General features: G+C 38.9%; 1 protein-coding gene across 4 annotated transcripts; it reads left to right on the top strand.

Moving 5' to 3' along the window:
• Positions 1-201: 201 nt before the first annotated feature.
• Positions 202-23,544, top strand: LOC139980561 (acyl-CoA dehydrogenase family member 11-like). 4 transcript variants are annotated; one of them, XM_071992289.1, is made up of 12 exons: positions 202-350; positions 1,813-2,045; positions 4,417-4,516; positions 5,642-5,768; positions 13,781-13,923; positions 14,051-14,200; positions 15,040-15,134; positions 16,502-16,601; positions 17,151-17,291; positions 19,342-19,434; positions 20,224-20,576; positions 21,894-23,544. In XM_071992289.1, the coding sequence occupies exons 1-12, from the start codon at positions 231-233 to the stop codon at positions 22,003-22,005; spliced, it is 1,767 nt and encodes a 588-aa protein (XP_071848390.1). In that variant the 5' UTR covers positions 202-230; the 3' UTR covers positions 22,006-23,544. The 4 variants fall into 4 exon arrangements, with proteins under 4 accessions (XP_071848390.1, XP_071848392.1, XP_071848391.1 ...); XM_071992291.1 differs by having other exon boundaries at positions 263-436; XM_071992290.1 differs by having other exon boundaries at positions 265-312.
• Positions 23,545-24,898: the final 1,354 nt, after the last annotated feature.

Here is a 24,898-nt window from a genome sequence, read left to right as displayed (position 1 = left end):
AAATAAAAATACAAAATACAAATGCTATATAAAATCTAAAAGAAAATTCAAAACTATGAAATATAATGAATACAAATATAGAATAATTCATTCTACAATTATTACTTAGCATAGAGGTAATCAGTTAACTTGTAACTCAATGTTAGTTAACTTGTGCCGGAAAGTGGGTGGGATTGTGAGGAGGCAACCGAACTAAAATACTTCAGTGGCGAAGGCATGTTATAGAAATTATGTGCGGCTCAAACTTCACAAACTGCGGCGGAACGAAACTTCGGCTGAATGATATGTGCTGCTGCGACCAGCTTCAGATTGGTAACGTTGGCTTACCCGTGAAAAACACATTTCTTCAGGTAGCCTAGTCAATATTATCAGACTCGAAGACAAGAGTTCAAACTGCGCACCACACCAGACATATCATATGTCTGAACATTTCAAAGTAAACAATCAAAGTTTAGGATTTGAAATTCAACTGCATGATCGTTCCAACTTACATACCTTGTTGGCCGTGGGAATAGGCTAGCGTATGCCGTGTGGTTTGCTTTAGTTATACTAGGCTATTCTAGTTATACACTTAGTTATACACATAGTACTACAGTGACAAAAAGTCAAAATGTGGCGAGTAACATCAACATTTGCTCTGGGAGAGAGGTTGGCTCTACCTACGGCAACATGTCTGACATTTCGTTACAAATCCAGTGCCTTCCAGGAGCCAAAGAAAAGCAGGCAACAACCATACCCACAGCCGTCAGTACCGTTCAGAGGAGCAGAACGTGGTAGTTTCTTTCAAGAACAACCAAATGTTGGAAACGTTTATCAGGAAGATGTTGTTTTGCAATCATTTCTGAGACGAATGTTACCAGACAGTGTGAGGTTTAACATATTTAATAACACTTAACAGCAACAGGTGGGAGGTAACCTGCAGGCCTATATGGGTCTAGACAAGGTGTATAGTAAAGGCTTCATAATTGACACACCTTCGTAATTGACGCACCTTCAATAATTACTAGGCCTAGCAACGATACAGCAGGCAACCAAAACTTTTTGCGGCAAGCAGAGTAACATATTTCATGAGTTTGTTTCCATTTCAGGGATATGCTGATCAAATTATTGGGTTTTTTAAAGCTTTCAACACCCTCCCCCTGTTTGCATGTTTTTTTTGCATTTGGAAATCTCTCCTAAAAATAACCCAAATTACCTTAAATATATAATACCACTACCCTCTGGGACCTGACCTGTCTGAGCTTAGAGGCTCAGAGCATAGAAAACAGCATCCAAAGTCAATGGATGTATACCTATACCAATACTAGGGGGAGCTAACTTAGCTTACCACAAATGTGTCAAGTTAGGGGTATGAAAGAACTTGACACAGCAGACATTTTGTGGTCAAATTCTGCTGCATTGTACGTTGCGTAGGCACAGAACGATATATATTTTGAGATCATTAAATTTCTGAGAAACTACACCTGAAAATTGCATACAATTGAGTGATTTGGATTTTTCGTTGATAAACATCGTTAATCAAATGCATCAATTATGAGCCCACCATGCTATTGTCTGTATCCCAGCAATAGGTTCGATCACTGTCACATGTCAGATATTAAAACTTACATTTAGCCTAGCAATGTTTAGCTAACATTTTGGGGTCATTATTGATTATTTTAAACAAATTAATTGATCTCAGTTAACGTTTATGTGGCAATTTTGGTTTATCTACAGACATATAGGAACCTACATGTACTTAATCCATGTGTGCAGTGACCACATTTATAACGTGTCTTACCATTCTTTCGCTTTGTTTGCACCATGGTTTAGGTTTTTCAAGAAATATCACCAGATTTAGAGAGCTTTGGAGCAAGAGTTGGTGCTGAGATCCATGAGGTTGGTCTAGAATGTGAAAGAAACCTACCCGAGCATAAACCGTTTGATGCCTGGGGTAACAGAGTAGATCAGCTGTTGACATCAGAAGCCTGGAAGAAGCAGAAAAATATCGCTGCGGAGGAAGGAATCGTTGCTATACCATATGAAAACAAGCATGGTCCATGGAGGTGAGTGAATATGCATAAATTGTCGCATGTCCAAATTGTAATGTTTACCCGAGAAGTCTTGCAATGTATGATAATGAATCGGAGCATGGGAGTGACCGGACAGTAATATTTGATCACAGTAGAACAAACATTATTTTTGATTTTCTATTCCATGGCTCATGGTTGTGTGTACATGAGTACTGTAAGCAAAATAAGGGGTGGGGTAGGGGAGGGGGGCTAGGGGGATGTGCTGAGGTAGGTGGACAAGTGGACAAGACATAGTTGCATATTGGGCTTTACTTGTGCTAGCATACATGTTCAAGTAATGAACAAGAGAGCAATGCAAGATTTTCGAATGAGTGGGCATGTAAATTGCAGCGTTCCATCCCTTATGTTATAAGCATCACATTTAGAACATTGAGAACTCCACCCCCCCCCACACCTCCTCCAGTCTGAAATTAATATTTGGGCATTTTTTATTCTGTACTGATATTAATTTCCAAATAGCTCTTTGGAAGCGATTCCACACAGGTAGGTTTCACACAAAACCAAAAAAGTGATTAACACTCAAAAAGAGAATCAGCTTAAACCATCTCCATGATACCCTCAAAACAACTGCTTCAAGAAGCTTTTAGTCAAATCTTGTGCTCGTTGGCAGCTATTTGAGGACAGTTGTTCATCACAAGTTCCCAAAGTTCTGTCTCATTATACGCCAAAGATGATGGTCGGGTATGCTTTTGATTTTTAAAATTATTGCTCAAAATGGACAATGTGTGAATCATTTGTTAAAAATTATTTGCAATTGTTTTGTGTTGATATGATTTGCTCTTTGTAGTATTTAATTGCATGAAGTGCTTTATCAATGTCAAAATCTGACCGAGCGACCTTACTAAAGGCAAAAGCATTTTTTTATCCTGAGCTAGAGGTAATAGTAGAGATCAATGCAAACAAAAATGATCAGCACAAAAGGTTCAAACTGATAACAATTTGGGTTAGATGTTTAATGCAACTGTTTCAGTTTGTTTTGACTCTAAATAGGTTTGACAGTACCTCCAAAGATAAAAGGAGAGATTCATAAGCCTTATAAATGTGACATTGTTGCAGTAACTTTGGATAATTTTGGTGAGAATAAGAATGTTGTTAATGAAATGAAACCAGCGAAGTTTAAGAGATAGATATATTAAACATGTAGTATTTAGTAAATACTCTGACTGGCCAGTACCTCGAATAATCTCAGTTTGTGTTTGTTCATTTGGTTGATAGCATGACCTTTCAGTTGGTTTTCTGATAAGAGGGTATTTGTTTATCTTTCTACCGAAGGGTGATAATTTATGGTGAAGTTACAGATTTTATTTTCATTATTTTTTTCATACTACTTACTGTAGTTTTAAAGTGACCCTTTGATTTTGCAGAAATTGTTGCCATATTTCTTGAATCTTTAGTTAGTGCAGGACTTTGTATTGTCAAAGGCTTGTTAGAAGTACCAAAGTGGAAACACCTCCAACCTAATGTAACAGAGATCTTTATGAAGAACAACTTTGCCAATCAAACTGTTATGAAAATGCATGCTCTGATATCCTACAGTAGTTTTAAAGTACTGTGTCTGGGAGAGCAGTCAGTTTGTGAATTAACTGTGATATCATAGTGCCACTAGGATCCCCAAACACATTTTTTTCTCTTTGCATTTTCCGTTTGTATTTTCAATATAGAAATTTAACAGTGTCGACGCCAGACACCAATGCCATCATTTAGGTCTTGTCAAGAGCTATAAACATTTTAGATTCAGCATAATTGCAAAGCTCATCTCCATTCACAGGAAATGATATTGTTCATTAACAAAAATACAAACAACTATACAAACAACAAAATACAAATACACGCAAAATACAAACACATAGAAGCACATCTATGTGACCGAATGATATGTAATTTTAGACTTGATCAAGTCTTTGGGCTTATGTGTGAAGCAATGTTATATCTATGATATCCTCCCACATGGTATAAGATTTTGGTGTAGCTTTCTGGGTTAGTTGCATAGCAGTTATCTCTATCACATAAATCATTAAAGATGGTTGGGTTTTGTGTCTCCTTTAAAGATGTGGATGGAAGTTTCATTAGTTTCATTACCTGTCAGGAGTGGTCGGGGAAGAGGAAGTCAGAGACTCAACCAGCCGATTTAAAAGATGTTGTAATTTATTTAGGGGGTCATGGGAGACAATATTCTAGGATAATTTGTGTCTCAATCATATGGATTAAATCTTTTTTTGTTGTTGAAAATACTTGTTTTATTCCCCCTCTGTGCATGATATACATATTTGGAGGATTACAAAAATTATCAAAGAAATCCAGTACTATAGTGAATTTTTTTTTTCCGTTTTCTTCAAACGTTCAGCCGTGTCCATCAAGTCGCCAAGCATATGCTTTACAGCTCATCATCTGGTCTGTATTCGTGTCCCTTGGCGATGACAGATGGCGCTATGCAGTTCTTCAGAGTAAGTAATTTGTGTATTTGCATTCCTCTCTTTACTGTTATGTATTAAAAGCTATATACTGTATATAATGCGACTGCACCATATGATGCAAAAGTAGAATTGAAACAGGTATAAAGTATCATAAATACCCTTATCAGGTTTAAGTTATCTCATGGCTTTGTGATTGTCCATTCAGCTCTCTCTCTCTCCCCTTCCTCAGTGGAAGTTGTCTCTTTCCCCCTCCCCCATCCCTTCCCTTCTCATCTCTCTTTCTGTCTCTACATTTGCTGAAGGTATCAGTTTTCACGTAAGCCATTTACAGCAAAGCTGAACATTGCTTTGCAAAATGTAAACCGTAAATTAACCACACAAGGATATTTAATATTAAGCACAGTGAAATTTACCAAAAATGTTCAGAAGGACAGAAATTAACATCTCAATGCATAATGTAGCATATACTGTAATGCAGTACTAATAGAAGACTACTCATATATATATGTGTACTTATGTACAGGTTACCATAGTATAGTATTATTTTGTTAGCCTATAGCTTTATTAAAGTGTATAAAAGAGAAGTTACTGTTGCCTGTTGAAGATTCCTGTATATTAATTATGATTCATCTACCTTTTTAGTCTGTACAACTTGTAGGCCCAGCCTGTGTGCACAGTTTTGTTAACATGTGGTCTTGTGTGCCTGAGTGTCTGTAGTGTATACCACGCTCATCCCTTATCTGTCTCCACTCTACTATTGCACTTTCACATCTACCTAGCCTATAAACTGGTAACATTTTAACACTGTGCCCCACCCAAACCCCACCCCCACCCCACAACTGACCCGCCTCTGAGTCAACACCCATCCCCTCTATGTTCGTCATCTATCATTCGCAAAGCAAAAAAATTGCCTGAATACACATTTTCACAGTACGTACCATTTGTTGCAACAAAATGCCATGACCGTTAAGTTACCATCAAAAATACCGTCTTTTAGCCATTATTGCCATACTTGCGGAGAAATTTGTACAAGATAGAGGATGTTCTTGACCTCCAAGACCATCATCCATTTAAGCCGTTGCCATGAAGGCTAGGCTGCCAAAAGAATAAGGAAATTAAAATCATTGTACTTTCGTTATTTCTCTTGATCATTAGGGATCTCCAAAGACCGCCTCAAACCCCATATTTGCGAATGCCTTCTCTCGTCTCATGTCGAGAGATCCGTCAAAGTTTTGGACATCTGGACAATGGATGACCGAAAGGAGAGGTGGATCAGATGTTGGTAAGATTCTTTATAATTTTAGGAGTGTTTTTTCCTTTCTTGCTACAAAAAAAAGAAAAAGAAAAAGAAAAAAAAAGGGCCCCAAAATCATTTATTTTTGACATGCCGAATTCAAGTGCTCTATTGGCATTGTGTATGATACTTGATCATTTGATAATTCATAAAACTATTTGCCTTGAAACTTCCTAATTGGAGGGTTTTGTGTGTAAACTTTCTACCGTGAAAGTGTTGTACAAAACACTTAATGATTTGTCATATGATCTACTTTACTCTAGATAGTACTTGTATGTGTGCATTATCTAGTCAAACATTTTGGAGGAATTTTGGGTGATATTATTTAACCCCAAATTTTGGTGTTATCAACTGGTTAAAGAACAACAACAAAAAATTGATGGGAACATTGATTAGTAAACTTTGCCAGTTGTTTTGTATGAGAGCAGTTAGTCATAACCGTGTGCTAATGTTGTGTGCTCAGTGCTGATATTGGTGGCTTAGATAAGCGACAAACTACTTAAGGTACTGTTGCCGAGTGGATAAAGGCAGAGGCATTTGAAGCAATGAGGCTTAGCAATGAGGCGGTTTGGGATTCGATTCCTGGCGGGTTATTGTAAGGTGGGTTTTCATCCAAGAGCAATCTACGGTTTTCCCATCTGAAATGACTTTCTGAATGGAAAAGATTCCAAATTTGAGTTAAAAATGTTGAATTTAGAAGCCACCCAACCTGTTATTTGTAATTACATATGCCCTTGCGTGTTTCTCCCACATTTGCGGTCGCGTAAGCATCCTAAAAAGTAAGATTATTATATGCTTATTAATCACTTGTCCAATATAGTATTTAAACACAGACTAATGTACATGTACATTTGCGTTTTAATACTGTACATGTATGTCTCGTATTTAAATTTGGGTACATGTTGTGATACATACAAAATATCCACCAGCATCTTCTATTTACAAGTAATTTGATACCAGAGCATTGAGTAAACAGTTATTAACTGTAGAAAGACCCTAGAGCTTGTTTACGTTATGTAGACTTCAGCCACCGTAATATTAGTACATAGTAGTCGTTGCAGATATGACTTTCCATCTTTCAATATTTGACAATATTGGACAGATAATGTCAACACTGCCTCACCGTTTATGTGAACAGTGCTCTTTTTATTTGACATAATTAAACGTCTGTGAGGGACCTTGTGTATTAGTCATTTTCATGCAAACTTAAATGGGCAGGTGCTGAGTGAACCTGTATTATTTGAGAGAGTGGGGCTGGGGGGGGGGAATGTTTGGATGGTGTAAGTAGTTATGAGAAAGCGACTCTCCCTTTAGAGCAGGGTTGTCCAACCTTTTGCAGAGGAGGGCCACATGGAATGATTATGATGGAGGAGGGGGCCGCATGAACCCTATGCTCGATTTTTCGATTTTTTGCCCCAAGCCCAAGGCAACAAAATGTGAGCACTGCGCGCGGAGCGCACTTATTTATTTTCCTTCCTGATAAAACATGAATAAAGTCCAGCCGCCCCCCCCCCCTCCGCTGAGAGAGTGTCACGCAAACTGCCCTGTATGTAGTTTTTTGGACCCAGAAGGTTCGAATGATTGATTATATAGCTTAAACTTGTTATCAATAGATCTGCTCACTAAAATTTCGCACCGTAGAGCATCTCTGGCAGGCGGGACGCAACCCTGCGGCGGGCGGGAGTGTGGCTCGCGGGCCGTAGGTTGGACAACCCTGCTTTAGAGTATGATTTCATAGTTTCATCAAAAATAAATTAGAGTGAAGGTAATTTTTTTTTTGCTATTTCTTCTGAACTTAAAGTGTCCAATGTAGTATGTATCCTACCTCAAATCAAGTAATCATGATTCCAGAGCACTCTAGGCATGAGCTCTAATGTATGTTTGTCTATTCATTAGTATATGGAAAACTGTACCCAGGAATGATGTGTTTAACTTCATAGTAAAACCACACAGTAGTCAGTAATAAAATCAATACCATTTTCCCTGACTTATATATTTAAACACTGTAAATGTATATGTAGCCACAAAAGTTGTATCTCTTACTTTAGAATGGGGTGATGCTTGGTGTGATGCTGTGTGTGGTGTGGTGCGATGGTGTGATGCTAAGATACAGACATCTCTCTGGTTTGCCAGTAGGTGAAGTCAATACAAAAAGTTGTCAGGTGAACTAGGCAATAGTAATTACTTGTTAAGCCTGCTGAATACTAATTATTTAGGAATATTATTCCACTGATCATGATTTTGCCAGTTGTCAGTTGCGTTGGCTTCATTCGCGAGAAATTGGGTATTTTTCTGTGTCGTTTTCTTGTTTGGCAGTCATGCAGTGTGAACAACTCTAACCAATCAAATGTTCATTATCGATATCAGGCCTCGACAATAATGGTCGCCAACTCGCCATTGGCGAGTAGAATATTAGCTTTGGCGAATAGCTAATGAGCCACTCTTGACATTTTGGCGGGTGACTTGTTGACTAGTCAAACCTACGGAAGCAAAGAAGGGACTTGTCAATTTGACGTTTTGATGTGATGCATCATCTCATTAAAATGGCAAAAATCTGAAATTTTATGTTCTGACTACATCACAGGAACTCATCAGAGTGACAAAACTTGGAAAATTGACGTTTGTCGAGAGGTGCAAACTCGTCAAAATGACAAAGATTCGGAAAGTTGACGTTTTAGCGAGATGCAATTCAACAAAACATAAATTTTCAAGTTTTGGAAATTTTGACGATTTGGCATTCATCTCGTCAAAGTGTGAAATTACAACCTGAGATTGTCACTGCATAAAAGTCTAAAATATCACTTTGATTTAAATTAGGCAATGTAATGGAGTAACAGTGACATTCTTGTGCACCTTGTGCTTTCATTTTCAGTAGTACGGCTTTATAGCTAGAAGAATTAAATAAGAGTCTGCAGTGGTGCAGTGTGAGGGGGTTCTCAAGTTCTTGACTGAAACTGTACAATTTTAACCACTGTGACCAATCACAGGCCCATACTGATATTTACATGCTTAATTACATAAGATCATATAACGTGATAAAGCTGTGTAACCCTCTTACAATTATCACTGCTCTTTAAACACCCCTCTGTCTATTTGTTTAAATCAGTTTACAATGAGTTTTTAGACCTCCGTCTATCTACTGCGATCATAAATCATTATCGTTGGTGATATTTCTTTGCTTTAACGTCCGACATGGCGCCCTTTCATATTTATCAACACATGTTACAAATGGATTGACTAATTGGGAATTTCCATGTGCGTATAATTGTACATAGCTTCCATGTCAGTAGTACAGCTGCTTTATTGCGAGAATAATATAAATAGAATGATGATAACACAGCTTTGCAAACAATAGCACTGAGCCGTCTGTGTGCAACAAGCTCACATTCCCGCCAAACTCTGGACAAAGTAACTCAATACATATATTGCTCGTCATAATGGCCGCTGCGTCTGATCCAAATAAAGTCATCCGTATACTTGAAGAGATCTATAGTCCCCTGAAAGGAAGAAGTTTCACAGGTCAATATGTCGGAGAATTTGTGTTCAGGGAGACGACAGAAGGTATCCGGAAAGTGATCAACTACAGTGGGGACGATGATCTTCGGGAAATTGCAAATCAAATTGACCGTGAAGTCCACCAATTGAGTGAAGCAGCCAGGCTACGCATATGGAAAGGAATCCACAGGGGTAACATCTACATGAACCCTGGATGCAGTTTGGATAAAAGTTATCTGGAAGAAGAAGAAGATGTGATATTCCGAATATACCACATTCAGGTTGTGGCGGTAAATCCTATAAGGTGGGACATTGTCTGCAACCTGTTTTTGAAAAGAGCTTGACATGTTGTGTTCTACACTTCCTGAAGGGAAAAAGTTTTCAAAAGTGAATCCTTAGATTCTTCGTATATAACTCAAACTTATTGATTAAGTGGTATTCAGACTCTGTAGATTAGTGTAATGAAACTGATCCTACTTATATAGCTCTGTGCAACCTCTTTGAAATTTGATCAACGCTTCGAGATCATCACAGTCCAGCAGAAATTCCCCCAAATTTTGTGTTCGTTTGGGATGTTCTGGCCATTCAGTCGACCTGTGTCAGCAGAAAACGAAACAAAATAATAATAAAGAAATCTTGAGCTCTATACCAACGGTCATCTGCTTTTTGATGCAATGCTCTAAAAGTTAACTCACTTACAGTACCTGGAAAGCAATCAAGATACAATATGAAGATGACCATCCTTAATGTTGCTGTTTAAGTCGCCAATTACACAGATCCTGGGCAAGAGAAATCAACATGAACCCACCACGTAAACCCAAGTCTTCTCTCATTGAGACTGTATTAGCCATGTCATCATGACCAGGAACCAGGAACTGAACTACTCGTACTGGAAGGTATCCACAGCAGGACAAATGTCTGATTGCCCGAGACAACCACATTTTCTGTTCTGACATCCAAGATGCGCTTTGGTGGTGGTCCTACGGACGACTAGTTGTTGTCACAAAATTCCGATTGCATTTTAACTAAAATTATCTCCAAAATCGTTAAGGGATAAATCGGTATGGCTTTCTGTCACTTTGGCAATACAGAAACAAAACGAAAAAGAGTCGTAGTCCTATGATCCACCTGAATGGGAGTTTTACTTTGTACCCTAAAGCTGGTCGTCTATCCACCAAACTTGCACAACTCTCCCACAGTATGCCGTATACACAACTCTCCCCCAAAGTACGATATGCACAACTCTACCACAGTTTACGTACATAACGGTCACCATTCTTTATTATTTTGCTACATCTCGGACAACCGAATTTGCTGTTTGGATAACCCCAAAGTGTCCGAGGGACAGTCAGAAGAACTTTTTTGCCCCCTGTATAGGGATGAATCGAGATGGAATAGGAGCAGCAGCAGGGTCCAAGGTGACCGAGAGTGAGAAGATGTACCGTTTCGGTGACACTGTCGTGAGAGTGGGATTAGACTGGATGCATGTAATGCACTGTAGGGTATCCCCATCGCCGTGGTTGCGGCTGAGCAGAAGGAAAAATTGTGATGGGAACATCCCTGGAGGACAGGAGATTGTCCTTCCAGGCTTTGGGACATGATTATTAACTTCCTTAATGTGGCAAAAGTTTTGTTTTTAATTTTTTGTTACCACTCCTCTTAACTGTCTCCTATACATAGTGCACTCGTAGCTACCTACAGTATTCTATAAATGCAGCCAAATAGTTGATAAACTAGATTCCTTACCGATTCGAAGGCCAAAATTGCTGCTGTCTGATTGTGAATAGCTTGACAGTTTGTTGATACTTCAAGTACTTAAGCTTATATGCAAAGGCCTCTCCCATTCTTGCTAGTACATTGGTCTGAAACCTTCATGAACAGTGAGTTGCTCATTTGACATTCTTTGGTATTGATTTTTAGTTTAATGTAATATTTGCTTTGTTTTTGTCACTTTTGAACATTGCATAAGGCATCTATTGCTCGGTAGTTGCATGTCATAAACAATTGAAAGATTGTGTGAAGTCAACTGTATGGTACCATCACCATTCAGTTGCTCCTTGACCTCCACAACTGCCCCCCACTTTCTCCATCCCTTTCTTCCTCCACCTCTCCATCCTCTCCACCAGGGTTAGTTCCAACTATAAAGAGAATTCCCCTCTTGCTCAACCTTTATTGGGGTGGGGGTTTGAGGATATTTTTTGGGGGAGGGGGGACTTTTTAACGTGGAGTATAAGAAGAATATAATACTGCCAGGCTCCAAAAGCTCCAGTTTGAAATCTTCATATCAGCAGGAAGGGTTTGGAAGGGAGGGACTAGGTGAAACTCGTACAGGCCCAATGATCTCCCATTGTAGACATGTACTACCCTACGGGATACTGTGGACTATCTCTACAGGAGTTAAAAATCTAACATGGAAGCCACATCATTATTGGGACCAAATGATAGTACTGGTCTGAGTTTGTCTTGGAGATATATTGTCTAAATTTTTTTGTTTCTGTTATATTATGTATTTTCTTAATCCTTTTTATTAATATTGTGTTGATCTGGAAATGAATAAACTTAGCACAAACACAAGAAAGAAGAAAATTCCCATTTAATTTTTGTTAAATAACATCAACAACTTACTGTATTTTATAACTTTCTAAAGTGCATCCCATCCATCACCACCACTACGTCCCCTTTCCCACTCCATCCCCTGCCATACATCATTCCCTTGTCCCACTCCATCTTTCTCCATCACTCCATCCCTTCCATTGCCTGCCCCATTACATTGCTGGCCCAACTCCATCCCTGCCCCACTCCATGCCCTGCTCCATGCCATCTCCCTCCCCCACTTCATCTCCCTCCCCCAGGCCATCTCGCTCCCCCAGGCCATCTCCCTCTCCACCCCATCTCCCTCCACCACTTCATCTCCCTCACTCAGTCCATCTCCCTCCACCACTTCATCTCCCTCAACCACTTCATCTCCCTCTCCCACCCCATCTACCTACCTACCTACCTCATCCCATCTCCCTCTCCCACCCCATCTCCCTCCCCCACCCCATCTACCTACCCCACCCCACCTCCCTCCCCCACCCCATCTACCTACCCCACCCCATCTCCATCTCCACCCCATCTCCCTTCACCACTTCATCTCCCTCAACCACTTCATTTCCCTCCCCCACCCAATCTTCCTCACAGAATCGTTTATTTCCCTCTCCTTCCCTTCCCCTCCTTCCCTCTCTCCCCCTTCCCCCCTCTACCCTTTCCCTCTCCCCCTCTACCCTTTTCCTTCTACCCCTTCTCCCCCTCTACTCCTTTTCTCCTCTGTTCCCCCTCTATCCTTCTCTCTCCCCCTTCTACCCTCTACTCCTTCCCTCCCCTTCTGCCCCTCTATATATCCTTTCCCTCTCCCCCTCCCAAGTCAAAGAAAGGAAGTCAGTCATTGCCACTGCAATATTTAAGGCCGGGTCAAACTGGACGCTGATGGTATTTAGCGTCACTCCAGTCGGACAGCAATTTATTTGCAATGTCCCTCATCGTCCGAGCTCTCTATTCCTTTCCCCTTACCCTTTCCCCTCCCCCTCTTCTCCCACTACCCCTCTTCTCCTCTCCCAAGTCAAAGAAAAGAAGTCATTGTTGTTAACTTGTGTACTTTTTGAAATTGATATATCCAAAAAGAACCAAAGAGATGGCAAACAAAAACAATATATGTTGCTACTATAGACTCTGTATATTGAATGATAATATGATCTCTGCAGTGACTCTGCCATGTAGCTCAGTGCACACATAATTTTTACAGCATTACCATATGTATGTACATGTTATCAAGCTGGGGGGGGGGGGGGTCAAATGGGTCAAGGTATATCTATAACTGAGGAATGTGATAGTTGAAAAATGCAGGTAAGTGCAATATGTTACAATTGTCACTGGAATATTTTCATTATTATTGGCCAGTGTTAAAGGTAGGCCTCTGAGGGCAATCCCGGCATCATGCAGCCAAGTTGCACCGAATATAATCTGCAGTTTCACACATTTATAGGCCTGCACTGTAGTTTTAGTCTCATGTACTGTACGTGTGCCACAGTCATCTTCATTATTTTGATAATGAATCAGCTTTGCCTGAAGGGGTTTGCTGCTGCTGTAACAATGTCTGGTTTGGACCCAGTTACCTAATTCAGTCTGTGAATTTGTTGTCGCAGTATATCGGATAAAATTTCTCATCTTGCTGTTGGATCCACAGACTACCAAACTACCAATAATAACCTGTTCCACTCCATCTCCAATCGTTAGTACTTAATAATATATGCAACTTCCCCGGTTACCTAACCTACTGCATTAGCATAGTCTTACCAGTTCCTCCCCTTCCCCCCCTCCTCATCCCTACTTTCACATCCTGACCTTCACCCACTTTCTCCTCCTCTCGTCTCCCCAAAGCCCAAGTTTGTAAAATGGAGAGAGAATGGAGGGAAATGGCAATTTAAGTTTACACCGAATTAACACTGATCCCTTTGTTTTGCTTCCAGCCAATGGAACGGAGACCCTGGCTTTCCCACAACCGGACGGATCGTACAAACTCCACGGCTATAAATGGTTCTCGTCAGCCACAGACTCCGACATGACGCTAACATTGGCCAGAATCGTTGATCCAATTGGTCACTATGTCCAGGTAAGACTTGGCACACAGATGAGAAGAATCCATGAGTTTGATATGTTGAATGAAGTACAAAATGGGGGCAGAGGATGTATCTCTAACTCCTCTCTCCCTCTCTCTCTCTCTCTCTTTTCACGATCAGGGAACCAAAGGAATATCAATGTTTTTTGTGGAGGTGAGAAAACCGGACGGTTCTCTGAACGGGATTGAGGTGCAGAAGCTGAAGGACAAGTTGGGAACTCGACAGGTTCCGACAGCCGAGTTACTCCTGGATGGTGCTGATGCTATATTGGTAAAATAAAAACATTACTCTGGTTGTAATGGGAGAGTCGTTCATATGCCACTGATATTTAAGCTGGATGTTGGTAAAACAATGATACTAAATACTATAGTCAAATTACTTCCCACAAAGAGCTGAAGCCAGATACATCCAGCCACAAACCTAAAACATTCAAACAGCGCATTTGTGATTCCAAAACCTAGCTCCATCCGGTAGAAAGTGCAACACGATTCGTTTTAGGGTGTCAAAGGTGGCATTAAAAGCAGATGAAAGAATGGGTGTTCAGGAGGTGCAAGATTTCAATCAAGCTTTAAGGAAAGGATTTCTGTGTTCTTGTGATTCATCATAGCTACAGTGCTATGTACAGTAATGTAAATGGAACATAACTTACTGTACTTCCGCTATGCTAAATGTACAAATGCAACTACATTTGTGCAGTTTTGCAGAAAAAAATAAGAAGCATGCTCGTGATTTCATGACAATCAAATTCTACCAGTTGAGACAATTTATTCCAATGCTAATATCACCACTCTTTTCATCAACTCTCATATGATGCTTTGAGCCACTCGTACTGACAGTACGAACAGTTCCCAATGTTTATCTATTTAGAAACAGGATATTTGTACTGTTTATACTCTCAGTACAAGTGCTTTGAAGCAAGACATAATTGTACAGTTTATATAAAAAAAAATCCTAGCTCCGATATCAAATTTGGCTTTATATTAAATTCAAATGTGTGATGCATTATGTTTCTATAGTGTTATCTTAACCAATTTCCTTCGCAGCAGCATTTATATTGATTATTCAGAATGTGTGCATAACACGACGAGTATTATTATCGTGTCATGTAGGCTTCAGAGGAGGGAAGGGGAGTCCGGGCCATTACCCCTATGCTCACCATTACACGGTTGCACAATTCTCTGAGTGCTGCAAGTGCCATGAGAAAGTAAGTTTTATTTTAACTGTGCATATTGGGAGAGGGGTTTGTGAGAAAGTGATTGGGCGGGGAAGGAGGGGGGGGTGGGTGGGTGTGTTTGTTTGTGATATTATTTATATATATTTTTATATATATTTTTATATATAATTTTTATATATTTTTTATATTAATATTTAAGCTGTGTCAATTTTATTCTTCATATTCATATTTTAAGGGTTTTGTCATTTTGTTGTCATTGTAAGGCGCTCTTGAACATGCTTTAGCATGAAAAGAGCGCTATATAAATTTGGTAAATAATAATAATAATAACAAAATAATAATAATAATAAAGACTGGTTGGATATGTTATCAGGATAATCTAGGATTAGGATAATAATGAATCTCAGAAGATATTTCATTTTTTGTCAACAACTGGTCATATTTTTAGTGCAATTGGAGCTTTTGACTTTCAGAATGGAAACCTACTGTAACAACCGTAGAGTAACAGAACCTACATTGCTCACCTGGATTTTTGAGAGTTTACACATTTATCCTTTTTTAATCTCCATTATACTATCTTCAGTATTAAGTTGCTGGGCATTTAGGACAAAAGTTCATAGATAATGGAAACCACTGTTCAGTCTTAATATTTATCTTTCCTCAAATACTATATCCTTTTAAAAAATTTCAGAAGATATTACATGCACTTGTTGTTCTTTATATGGGCAAGTTTCTCTCGATTTGTCAACCCGTTCTCTGTAAATAATATCGCTCGTGTGTGTAGACCACATAGTCCATCGGGGCAGGCTTCAAAAAGTGCATAAAAAACGACTTTCGTTGCACATATTTAGTACCAAGGTTTGTTGGTTGGAAGTTGTAGAGGGATGTCCTGGGAACATTTTTTGCGATGTTGGATGATTGGAGAGGTGTTATTTTTCGAGTAAACAACAAACAAATGACGTCACTCTTTTACGGTGTACGACAATTACAACAAAGCAGTTCCTTGTCACAGCAACATGAAAGTGGCATTTAAATGCATTTGAACTTATTAGAACCAAGATGCTTTTGTTGACAGGTATAGAGGGATGTCCTGAGATTATCTTAGGAGTTGTTGGATACTTGGAGAGATGTTATCTTGCGGGTAAACAACAAATTATCTCACTATGAAGTGTGGGCTAAATTAAAAATCAGCAACGACTATTCACAGCAACATGATAATAGTTTTTAAATGTCACTAAACTTATTTAGAACCAAGGTCTGTTGGTTGGATGATGTGAAGAAATGTCCTAAGAATACTTGAAGAGTTGTTGGATGCTAAAAGAGGTAATACTTTACGAGTAAACAATAAACATGACGTCATAACATGACAGTCTACTATCGTGTCTTTCGTCCAATAGGATTCTCCAGATGGCTAGAGACTACAGCCTGAGGAGGAAAGCTTTCGGCAAAGCCATCATCGATCACCCCCTGCACGTGCAAACCCTTCACCGGATGGAGGTAAGACCCAGCTGGCATTCATCTAAGGTCTTCTTTAGCAAATTAAAGATTGGTTTATTAACATCACATTTCCAACATATTGAGTTTATCCCCTCCTTTTGAAATCTTCCTGATATATAGATATATATGTTAAAGGATTGGTGTTGGGTAGGATGTGGGGTGTGTGAAAGGGTAATGGTGAACTTTCGGAATGAAGGGTGCATATATATATATATATATATATATATATATATATATGTAGATTTCATATCTTTCTCCTAATTCCTGTCCTAGACAAGTTTCTAATTATCAATGAGGGTGAAGGGTAGATGTCCAATTTCATGGTTCCATATGGACTCTTTGGTTTTTGGTAACAAAATGAGTGTCGACTGTTTAACATACAAATATTTCTTTATCTTTTGTTGGGCTATGACACTCCAACACTAAAGTTCAGCCTAAATTCATCTTTTACAGAGCTGTGTTTCTCATTGGATCTAATTTTGCATAGTTCTGTACTACACACACATCATTGTCAACCATTTTCTCTAATTGTGTTAATTTCATGGTCAGGTTGATACTAGAGGAGCCCAGCTGTTTGTTCTGGATACTGCCAGGCTACTAGGTCTGGAAGAAACTAACCAAGCTACAGAGGAGGAATCTCTCCTCCTGAGAATTGTCACACCCCTCTTGAAACTGTACACGGCTAAAATGGTAATTACCAGTCTTCTCGGTGGGTTATGGTCTTAGTGCTTCTAGTTATGTGATGTGTCACTTCAAGGAAGGACCACCAGTCATATGGGGGTGTGAGGGGGAAGGCGGGAGATTTCTGGTTATGTGATGTGTCACTTCAAGGAAGGGTAAATGATAAGGGGACATCTGACAAGACCACAAGTCATAAAGTGGGTGTGAGGGGGGAGGCGGGAGATTTCTGGTTACGTGATGTGTCACTCCAAGGTAGGGTAAATGATAAGGGGACATCTGACAAGACCACAAGTCATAAAGTGGGTGTGAGGGGGGAGGCGGAAGATTTCTGGTTACGTGATGTGTCACTTCAAGGAAGGTCAAATGATTAAGGGACATCTGACAAGACCACAAGTCATATGTGGGTGTGTATCAGTTTTTCTGGGTCTCACCATTTTCACCCAGAATAACTGATACACAGAAGAAACATCTGTTAATGTTAACATTATCATCAGACCTGGGGAGAGTAGGGTGGTAAGGTTGGGGGAGGTGGTGATGTTGGGGGGGTCAGGCGTGCTACCAACTTGGGGCAATAAGAGGGGCCCCGGGTGAAATATTTGGATAACGAAGAATGTAGTCTGGTTTTTATAACATACTTAAGGAGAACTGAAGACTGCAGAATAGCGCTGTCTGGCGGCATAATTGTCCGCTGGGGTCCGACCTGGCTCTCAGCGCCACTGCCTAGAAGAATACTGATGTGCAGCCACAATAAAGCCAGTTGCATGGGCTTTAACTTCAGTTATTTAGAACGGTTTAATGTGTTAGTGTTGATTCGGTTTGGAAGAGGACTGACAAACAAATGGACATTTATTTGTAGACATAAAGTTACCAAGAGCAGACAAAAATTGTGGTCAGCATCAATAATCCCTTCACTATTTGATTCATTTTGCCAATGGCAGAAGGATTTAGTGATGGTGATGGCATGTGTGTGGGTGTACTTGGCTTGTAAAAATCTAAAACGTATGTGGCAAGGATATCAGGTTGAACTAAAGACAGCCAAAAAAATGGTCAGTAAAGGATTATCAGACACTGCATCACTCAGATAGCCTTTAATGTTACAGAATAGCGAATATATATACAATAGGGTAAATGTGTTACTGTGTGATTTCAGTATGGTGTCTAACCGGCAATCATATGACAACTGCTTAAAGGGTATAAGAGGGTGTGAAGTCTCGCGCAAAAAGAAACGTCTTATGCCGGTAATCTGACCTAGTTTCAATTGAGGTGTAACAGAAGTGTTAGACACCACCATCGATCCCAGAAAATACACACACAGCTTGCTACCGTCAATAATTAGACACTAGTGTACATGTACAGCTGCGGTCAATACCCACAACACAGTGTACATAGCAGCGATGGACATCTCAGATCCAGCTAAAGATAACAAGGTATCGCGTTTCATTACTGTCTACATTTTGTAGCAACACAAACAAAACGTCACTTGCAAGCAACAGAAAGTTAACTTTTTCAGATGGCCGCACACGATTTGGGGCGAGTCTTCAATGCCATTAAAATACCATAGAGTAAAGCATCAGGTGAAAAAAGTTATAATAATCGTTCCATTTTGTGAAACGCTAGACCGTGGTAAAAAGTCGTCGATAACTCCTAGAAAGGACAACTTATTTAAACAAATCTGAAGAGGTCAAAAGACGGTTTTTGGTTGCTGCTGTAAATGATTCGATTTGACCCGGTGACCTCAGGATGCTGATTCTTGCACTCTGCTCATCTGAGGGTTGGATGAGTCATTGGTATTTAATGCACTGGACTTGGTATATCCGGAGGTCACCTGGTTCTAATCCTGCTCTTTGCCTTATTGGGTCCTGGCTTTATACAAAACTCTTATTGTTTACTCCTCTTGTCTGTGAAATGTCTTGCCCAAGAGGGAAAACATATCTTTTTTCTCCAAAGATACTGTCTTTTCTATAGACTATATTTGATATATATATATATATTTTATATTTTAAGTTTGAAGAGATGAAGAAGCTCATTCTTTTTTTTTCTCTGTTGGTTTCCATTTCAGGCCATAGCGACAATCTCTGAGGGTTTGGAGTGCTTTGGTGGTCAAGGCTATATTGAAGACACCGGTCTTCCAGGAATGCTCCGAGATGCACAGGTATGAATCCCACCCCATGGAAACCCCCCCACCGCCCTTTCCTGTCACCCTTTAGTGTGCATGATAATGATTATTAGCTCTTACAAGACATTGGTTGAAAAATATAGTTTCGGTCAATTTTTTAGAAAGGCGAACAAACATTCCCAATGGTGAAGGGTGTACTCTATTGTTTTCTTGAAAAAGTCCACCAACACTTTCCTCCCCCGCCCCCCCCCCCCCCATAAAAATAAAAATATTTTGCTTTGAGCATATGTACTGTAGTTCAAATCATGTAGTAACCTCTTGTGAAGGCCGAAAAATTTGAACATACCAATTGTGCATGCTAATACGTAAAGCAGGTCACCATGGGAAAGTGACTAGGAGATTATAAAATCAAGTTTGAAAGGGGGTAATTCAAAGAAAGGAAGAAATAATATTGGCTTGAATCAAAAGTTGATATTAGTCATTAAAAGGCCAAATGCTGTTTCTTGATATATTTCCTTTGAAATGATTGATATTTATCTCTGCATATGTCCTGGGCATCCAGGGAGGCACTACTAACAATGGTTTAAAATCTTAAGTAGAAGTTTTCCGCATGCCCCAGTTGAAGCATGTCAAACCGGAAACTTAGGCTTGGGAGCTTTTATGTTTTAATAGAGTCAGAAGATTACTGGAATCGGAATACATCTTTGTGGCTCTAACTTAGCTAGCAGAACTTTGCAATTATTCTACAATACCTTCAAAACCAGGAAAAAGTTCACAAAATGCCTGGATTACTTTCTTCCAAAATGGTGGAATTTATTTCTGCAGGTCCTGAGCATCTGGGAAGGCACTACTAACATTCTTTCTCTGGATGTTCTTCGCTCCGTCGTCAAGACTAACGGCCAAACTCTTCAGGTTTTCTTCAACTCTTTGGAGTCGAAACTCGAAGCAGCTTCTCAGTCGAACTTTGTGGAATTGAAGGAAGCCTCTAAGAGACTGCAGGGATCCAGCAACAACCTAAAGGAACTTTTAAAGGATGCCTTGAATGAGGGTCCGACGTTCATGGAGTTAGCAGGGAGAGATTTAGCATACAGTTTGTCAAGACTCTATATTGGATCCCTTCTGGTGGAACATGCATCCTGGACGGAAGCAACTCAGGGAGATGCTTTTGTAGCTCAAAGGTAGAATTGAAACTTTATAGACTGTTTTATTTGATTTATGTTACATAAATTGAATGAGAAATTGTAGGTAGCTGTAACTAAGTGAGATGCTATGTTTGTCTCAGTGGTAAAACTCATTTGAAATGACTGTTTTAAGTTTGTTACATTATATTGGATACCCTCTGGTAGAGCAGTGTTGTAAAAAGTCAAGTCCTTAAATCAGAGACAATTTCCATTTTCTGGTGACTTGACTTGAATCTGAGTTTGAACCTGAATCTGACTCGAATCCAAAATAACTTGAGTCAATGACTCAAATGACTTCATTTGACTCGAGTCAGAGCAGAGGACTCGAGTCAGAGCAGAGGACCCAAGTCGATGGACGAAGGGAGTCAAAATAATTAGGTTATTCAGTACCATGACATGCAGTACTTGAAACTAAAGTTTGAATAATTACATGAGTGTTCCAAACAAGAGTAAAACACAATCAAAGCAATAGATGCAAGTTTATTCGTATTCTCTTACTGTTCTAAATGGAGGGAGGTGATGATACTATTGGTAATGGCACAGGGTTGGATTTAGTAAACATTATGCCTGTCAATATGGCAAGCTAGTGTGTGAAATGTAATTACTGCTAACTCATGCACACATCAACATAAATATTGAACTTGAAGAAATTTATCAAATTAGAAATTCAGTTCTGGCACTCCATAAAAGGTGGTGTAATGGTGATGGTGGTTGGGGGGGGGGGGGGGTGATTTGGCGACATTGTACTACAATATCAGTATTAAGTTGATAGCATGTATCCTTGTTAACTTGTTTGATTCAAACTACTGGACAGTACTGGACAGAACTGGGATACGCTTCTCTTTTTTTGTACTTAGCTAGGTTCTTGTGTTGACTTGAAAATCTTTGTGACTTTAATTTGCACTTGGCTAGGTTTGTTTGTTGACTTGAATTGAAAATGTTGCGACTTTTAAGTTGCCTTAACTTGGTGTTATTAATATGACTTAATTAATGACTTATATCAACTTGTAACTTTGGCCACAGTTGGCGTAACCTGAGACTAGACCAATCGGGGATGTATTTCAAGATGCTGCTATTAATTATTACGTATACTCTGGAAGGAAGCAAGGAGATGCTGTACTAAAATGAAATAAAAATGTATCTATAGAGATGAAAACATGTCCAATTATTACTTTTTCCACACATTTTGGCCACGATGCTGATAACGTTTTATCCATTCACCATTTTAATACGAATGAGAAATAAGCTAAAACTGTTCCCTTTCTAAACCTAGGATATTTTCTTTTTCTTCCCGTTTTGGTTTTTTTGCATCAGATGGTGTGAGCAGGATCTGTGTCCTGTGGTGACCAACTTCAACAACGGTCATTACAGCCAAACTGGACAGTTACAGAACAGGACCACGGTAATGGAAGGATACCCACAATAAATGCTGCCCTCTCTTCTGAAGATGTATTCTTAACTAAAGTAAACTTTGCAATGGTTTTTACGTCAGCTGAATTTAATAGCTTTATATTTGAGATTATTGTTTAATTTATGATTTATGACAATTAGGAAGGATAATATATGTGCTTGGATTTCTACAGGTAGTCAACTAAAATTTAAGGTGACTGTATGTTTATATATTATATAAAGCAGCTGTGAACACCATCAATGCACATTTTAACAAAAGAAATCCAAAGATGGTGTAATGATGATATATATATATATATACATGGATTTCTACATGAAGTCAACTTAAATTTAAGATGACTGTATATTTATATATTATTAAAAGCAGTTGTGAACATCATCAATGCACATTTAATGAATGAAATCCAGTGATGGTGTATTGATAATATATGTACCTGGATTTCTACATGAAGTCAACTGAAATTTAAGGTGACTGTGTATTTATATATTATAAAAAGCAGCTGTGAACACCATCAATGCACATTTTAACGAATGAAAATCCAGTGATGGTGTCGTCCATTTTAGACGTATCATATATCAAATCTTCTTCAAAATACAACTACTGATAATAATAATAATCAGCAGTTACTTTTACGACGCTTAAGGACCACAAATGTGGGTGAAACCCGCAAGGGCTTATGGATTACAACTTACACGTCGGGTGGCTTCCAATTCAACATTTTAACTCAAATTCAGAATCTTTTCAAATTTGTGTCTGATGCATGTAAAGGTTTAACATTCATTGCTGTCAGAATCAAATTCTTTAATAAGCTGAAAGGAAGATAACTTGTCATTATTGAGAGGTGACAATCGACACCTAATAAAACCTTAGTATGGTCAACAGTTTCAATAAAAAATGATCAGTTCTCATTTTTGCCCTTTCAACGTTTTAAAAACAAGTAATTGGGACTGCGGTCATTGTATGCAGTAAGTGTCTGCCATTCTTTAGATGTTATTAAACAAGGGCACCAGAAAATAAATTTGTTTTCTTTCGATTGCGACAGCCTTTTCTCTGTTAAACACACCTGGTCAGCGTGCATTAAGAATAAGGAACATTGAATCTACTTTGGAAGTTTGTTTTCCAAAATTCAACAACAAATAGGTATTTAGACTTTTAAAGTGACACATGACAATGAAGTTGTAAATGAAAGCTACTTGTCAAGAATATGTTCATTTTTTCATATGTTGTCAGAATAAAGGACACACAATCTAGGGTTACACCGAAGTCAAATAGTTTGTAAAGTTGATTGCAAACAATTCCTTGGAGTTCTTGTGAGGTTTGAACTTCAGATCATTTCTCAGCTTATCAATGTATGTAAAATATATGTAAATATATATTATATGAAATAGAATTGAATTTAAAACAGGGTTATTGTTAATATTTTTGATGTTTTGCAAAAGGAACAGTATCACCTTTTGTTTTGCACTTTTTCTTCTTATCTAATTCTCAATATTCATTTGTCACCTTGTTCAAGTTATGAGAGGATATAATAAACATTATACTTCAATCAATCAATCAATCAGAAGACATTTATATAGCGCCAAGGTCAACAGAAATTGTTCAAAGGCGCTATTAGCCTTGGTCATGTGGTAACTTGTCACACCTACACACCAAAGTGTGCGCAATTCAATCAATCTCTCCTGGGGCACCACAGTGTACCACAACCACGTGTCCCTCGGTGGACTTCCCATAGGTTGCAGCCAGAAACCGGCGCACGCAACTATATTTACAAGTCACCTCTCAAGTCCCCATTTATGCACCTGAGTGAAGAGAGGCAATGGAGATAAAGTGCCTTGCCCAAGGACACAACGCAATGATCTGGCCAGGGCTCGAACCTGTAATCCTTAGATCACCAGTCCACTGCCTTAACCACTTGACCGCAACGCACCCCCCCCCCCCCCCCCCGGAATAATAATTGATCTGGTATCACATTGGGAAGGTTGCTATACAAGTGCAAAAATGTATAGCAGTGTTTGTACACAGGAACCATAGTATTTTATAGAAGACTAAAGTTCAGAGACTTCAATAATGCTATGCAAACTTTGAACACTAAATTAATCCCTGGGCAAGTGCAAATGATATCTGAAGGTAAGTGGAGTTCTGTAATGAAAATCTTACTTTACAAAAATGTGTGGAAAGATTTCATTTTATTCCATTATTAAAATTTCATGAACGACTACACCAGTTGTGACAAATATTTTGATGTAGGTCAATCATTTGCTTCATGCCAACCTTAGTAGACGGAAGTCTCAAGCATTAAAATATTTCTCCACAGAAAATGCAGCTAGTTGGGACAATTTTTTGCTATTCTGTACTATCATGTCCTGCTTCACATTGACAGTATGAATATCCACTGTCAGTACGAGTGCTTTGAAGCATGACATGGGAGGACAGTATAGAGAGGTATTAGCATCAGAATCAGATAAAGATTAGGAACTGTTCATACTGTCAGTAGAGTGCTTTGAAGAATGATACGTGAGGAGAGACCCCAGTGGTATTAGCAGAATTAAATTGTCCAAACTGGTTGGAAAATGCATTTTTTTTTTGATAATTACTTATTATAATTACTATACCCCTCATGCACTTGTGAAAGTCAAAATATTGTGTCTTGTGCAATGGCATTGTAATGAACCATGAATTTGAGTCACCAAAGTTGATTTGTGAGGTTTTTTATCAAAGATGAGACTGACCATTGACTTGGTTAATTTTTTGTGGTCTGGAGTGTTGAATGGTTAACAGACTGGAGTTATCACGCTCAAGTAATCTAAATAGATTTTCTGTTATTGGACAAGTTAACAAGATTTAGTATCACTTTGTTATTACAATCACAAACAATATTAAAAACATTACACAAATACAACAAATGTCT

The sequence above is a fragment of the Apostichopus japonicus genome, chromosome 15 (genome assembly GCF_037975245.1).
Source record: "Apostichopus japonicus isolate 1M-3 chromosome 15, ASM3797524v1, whole genome shotgun sequence".
Classification (NCBI taxonomy): domain Eukaryota; kingdom Metazoa; phylum Echinodermata; class Holothuroidea; order Aspidochirotida; family Stichopodidae; genus Apostichopus; species Apostichopus japonicus.
This window is presented reverse-complemented; position numbering and strand designations above follow the sequence as displayed.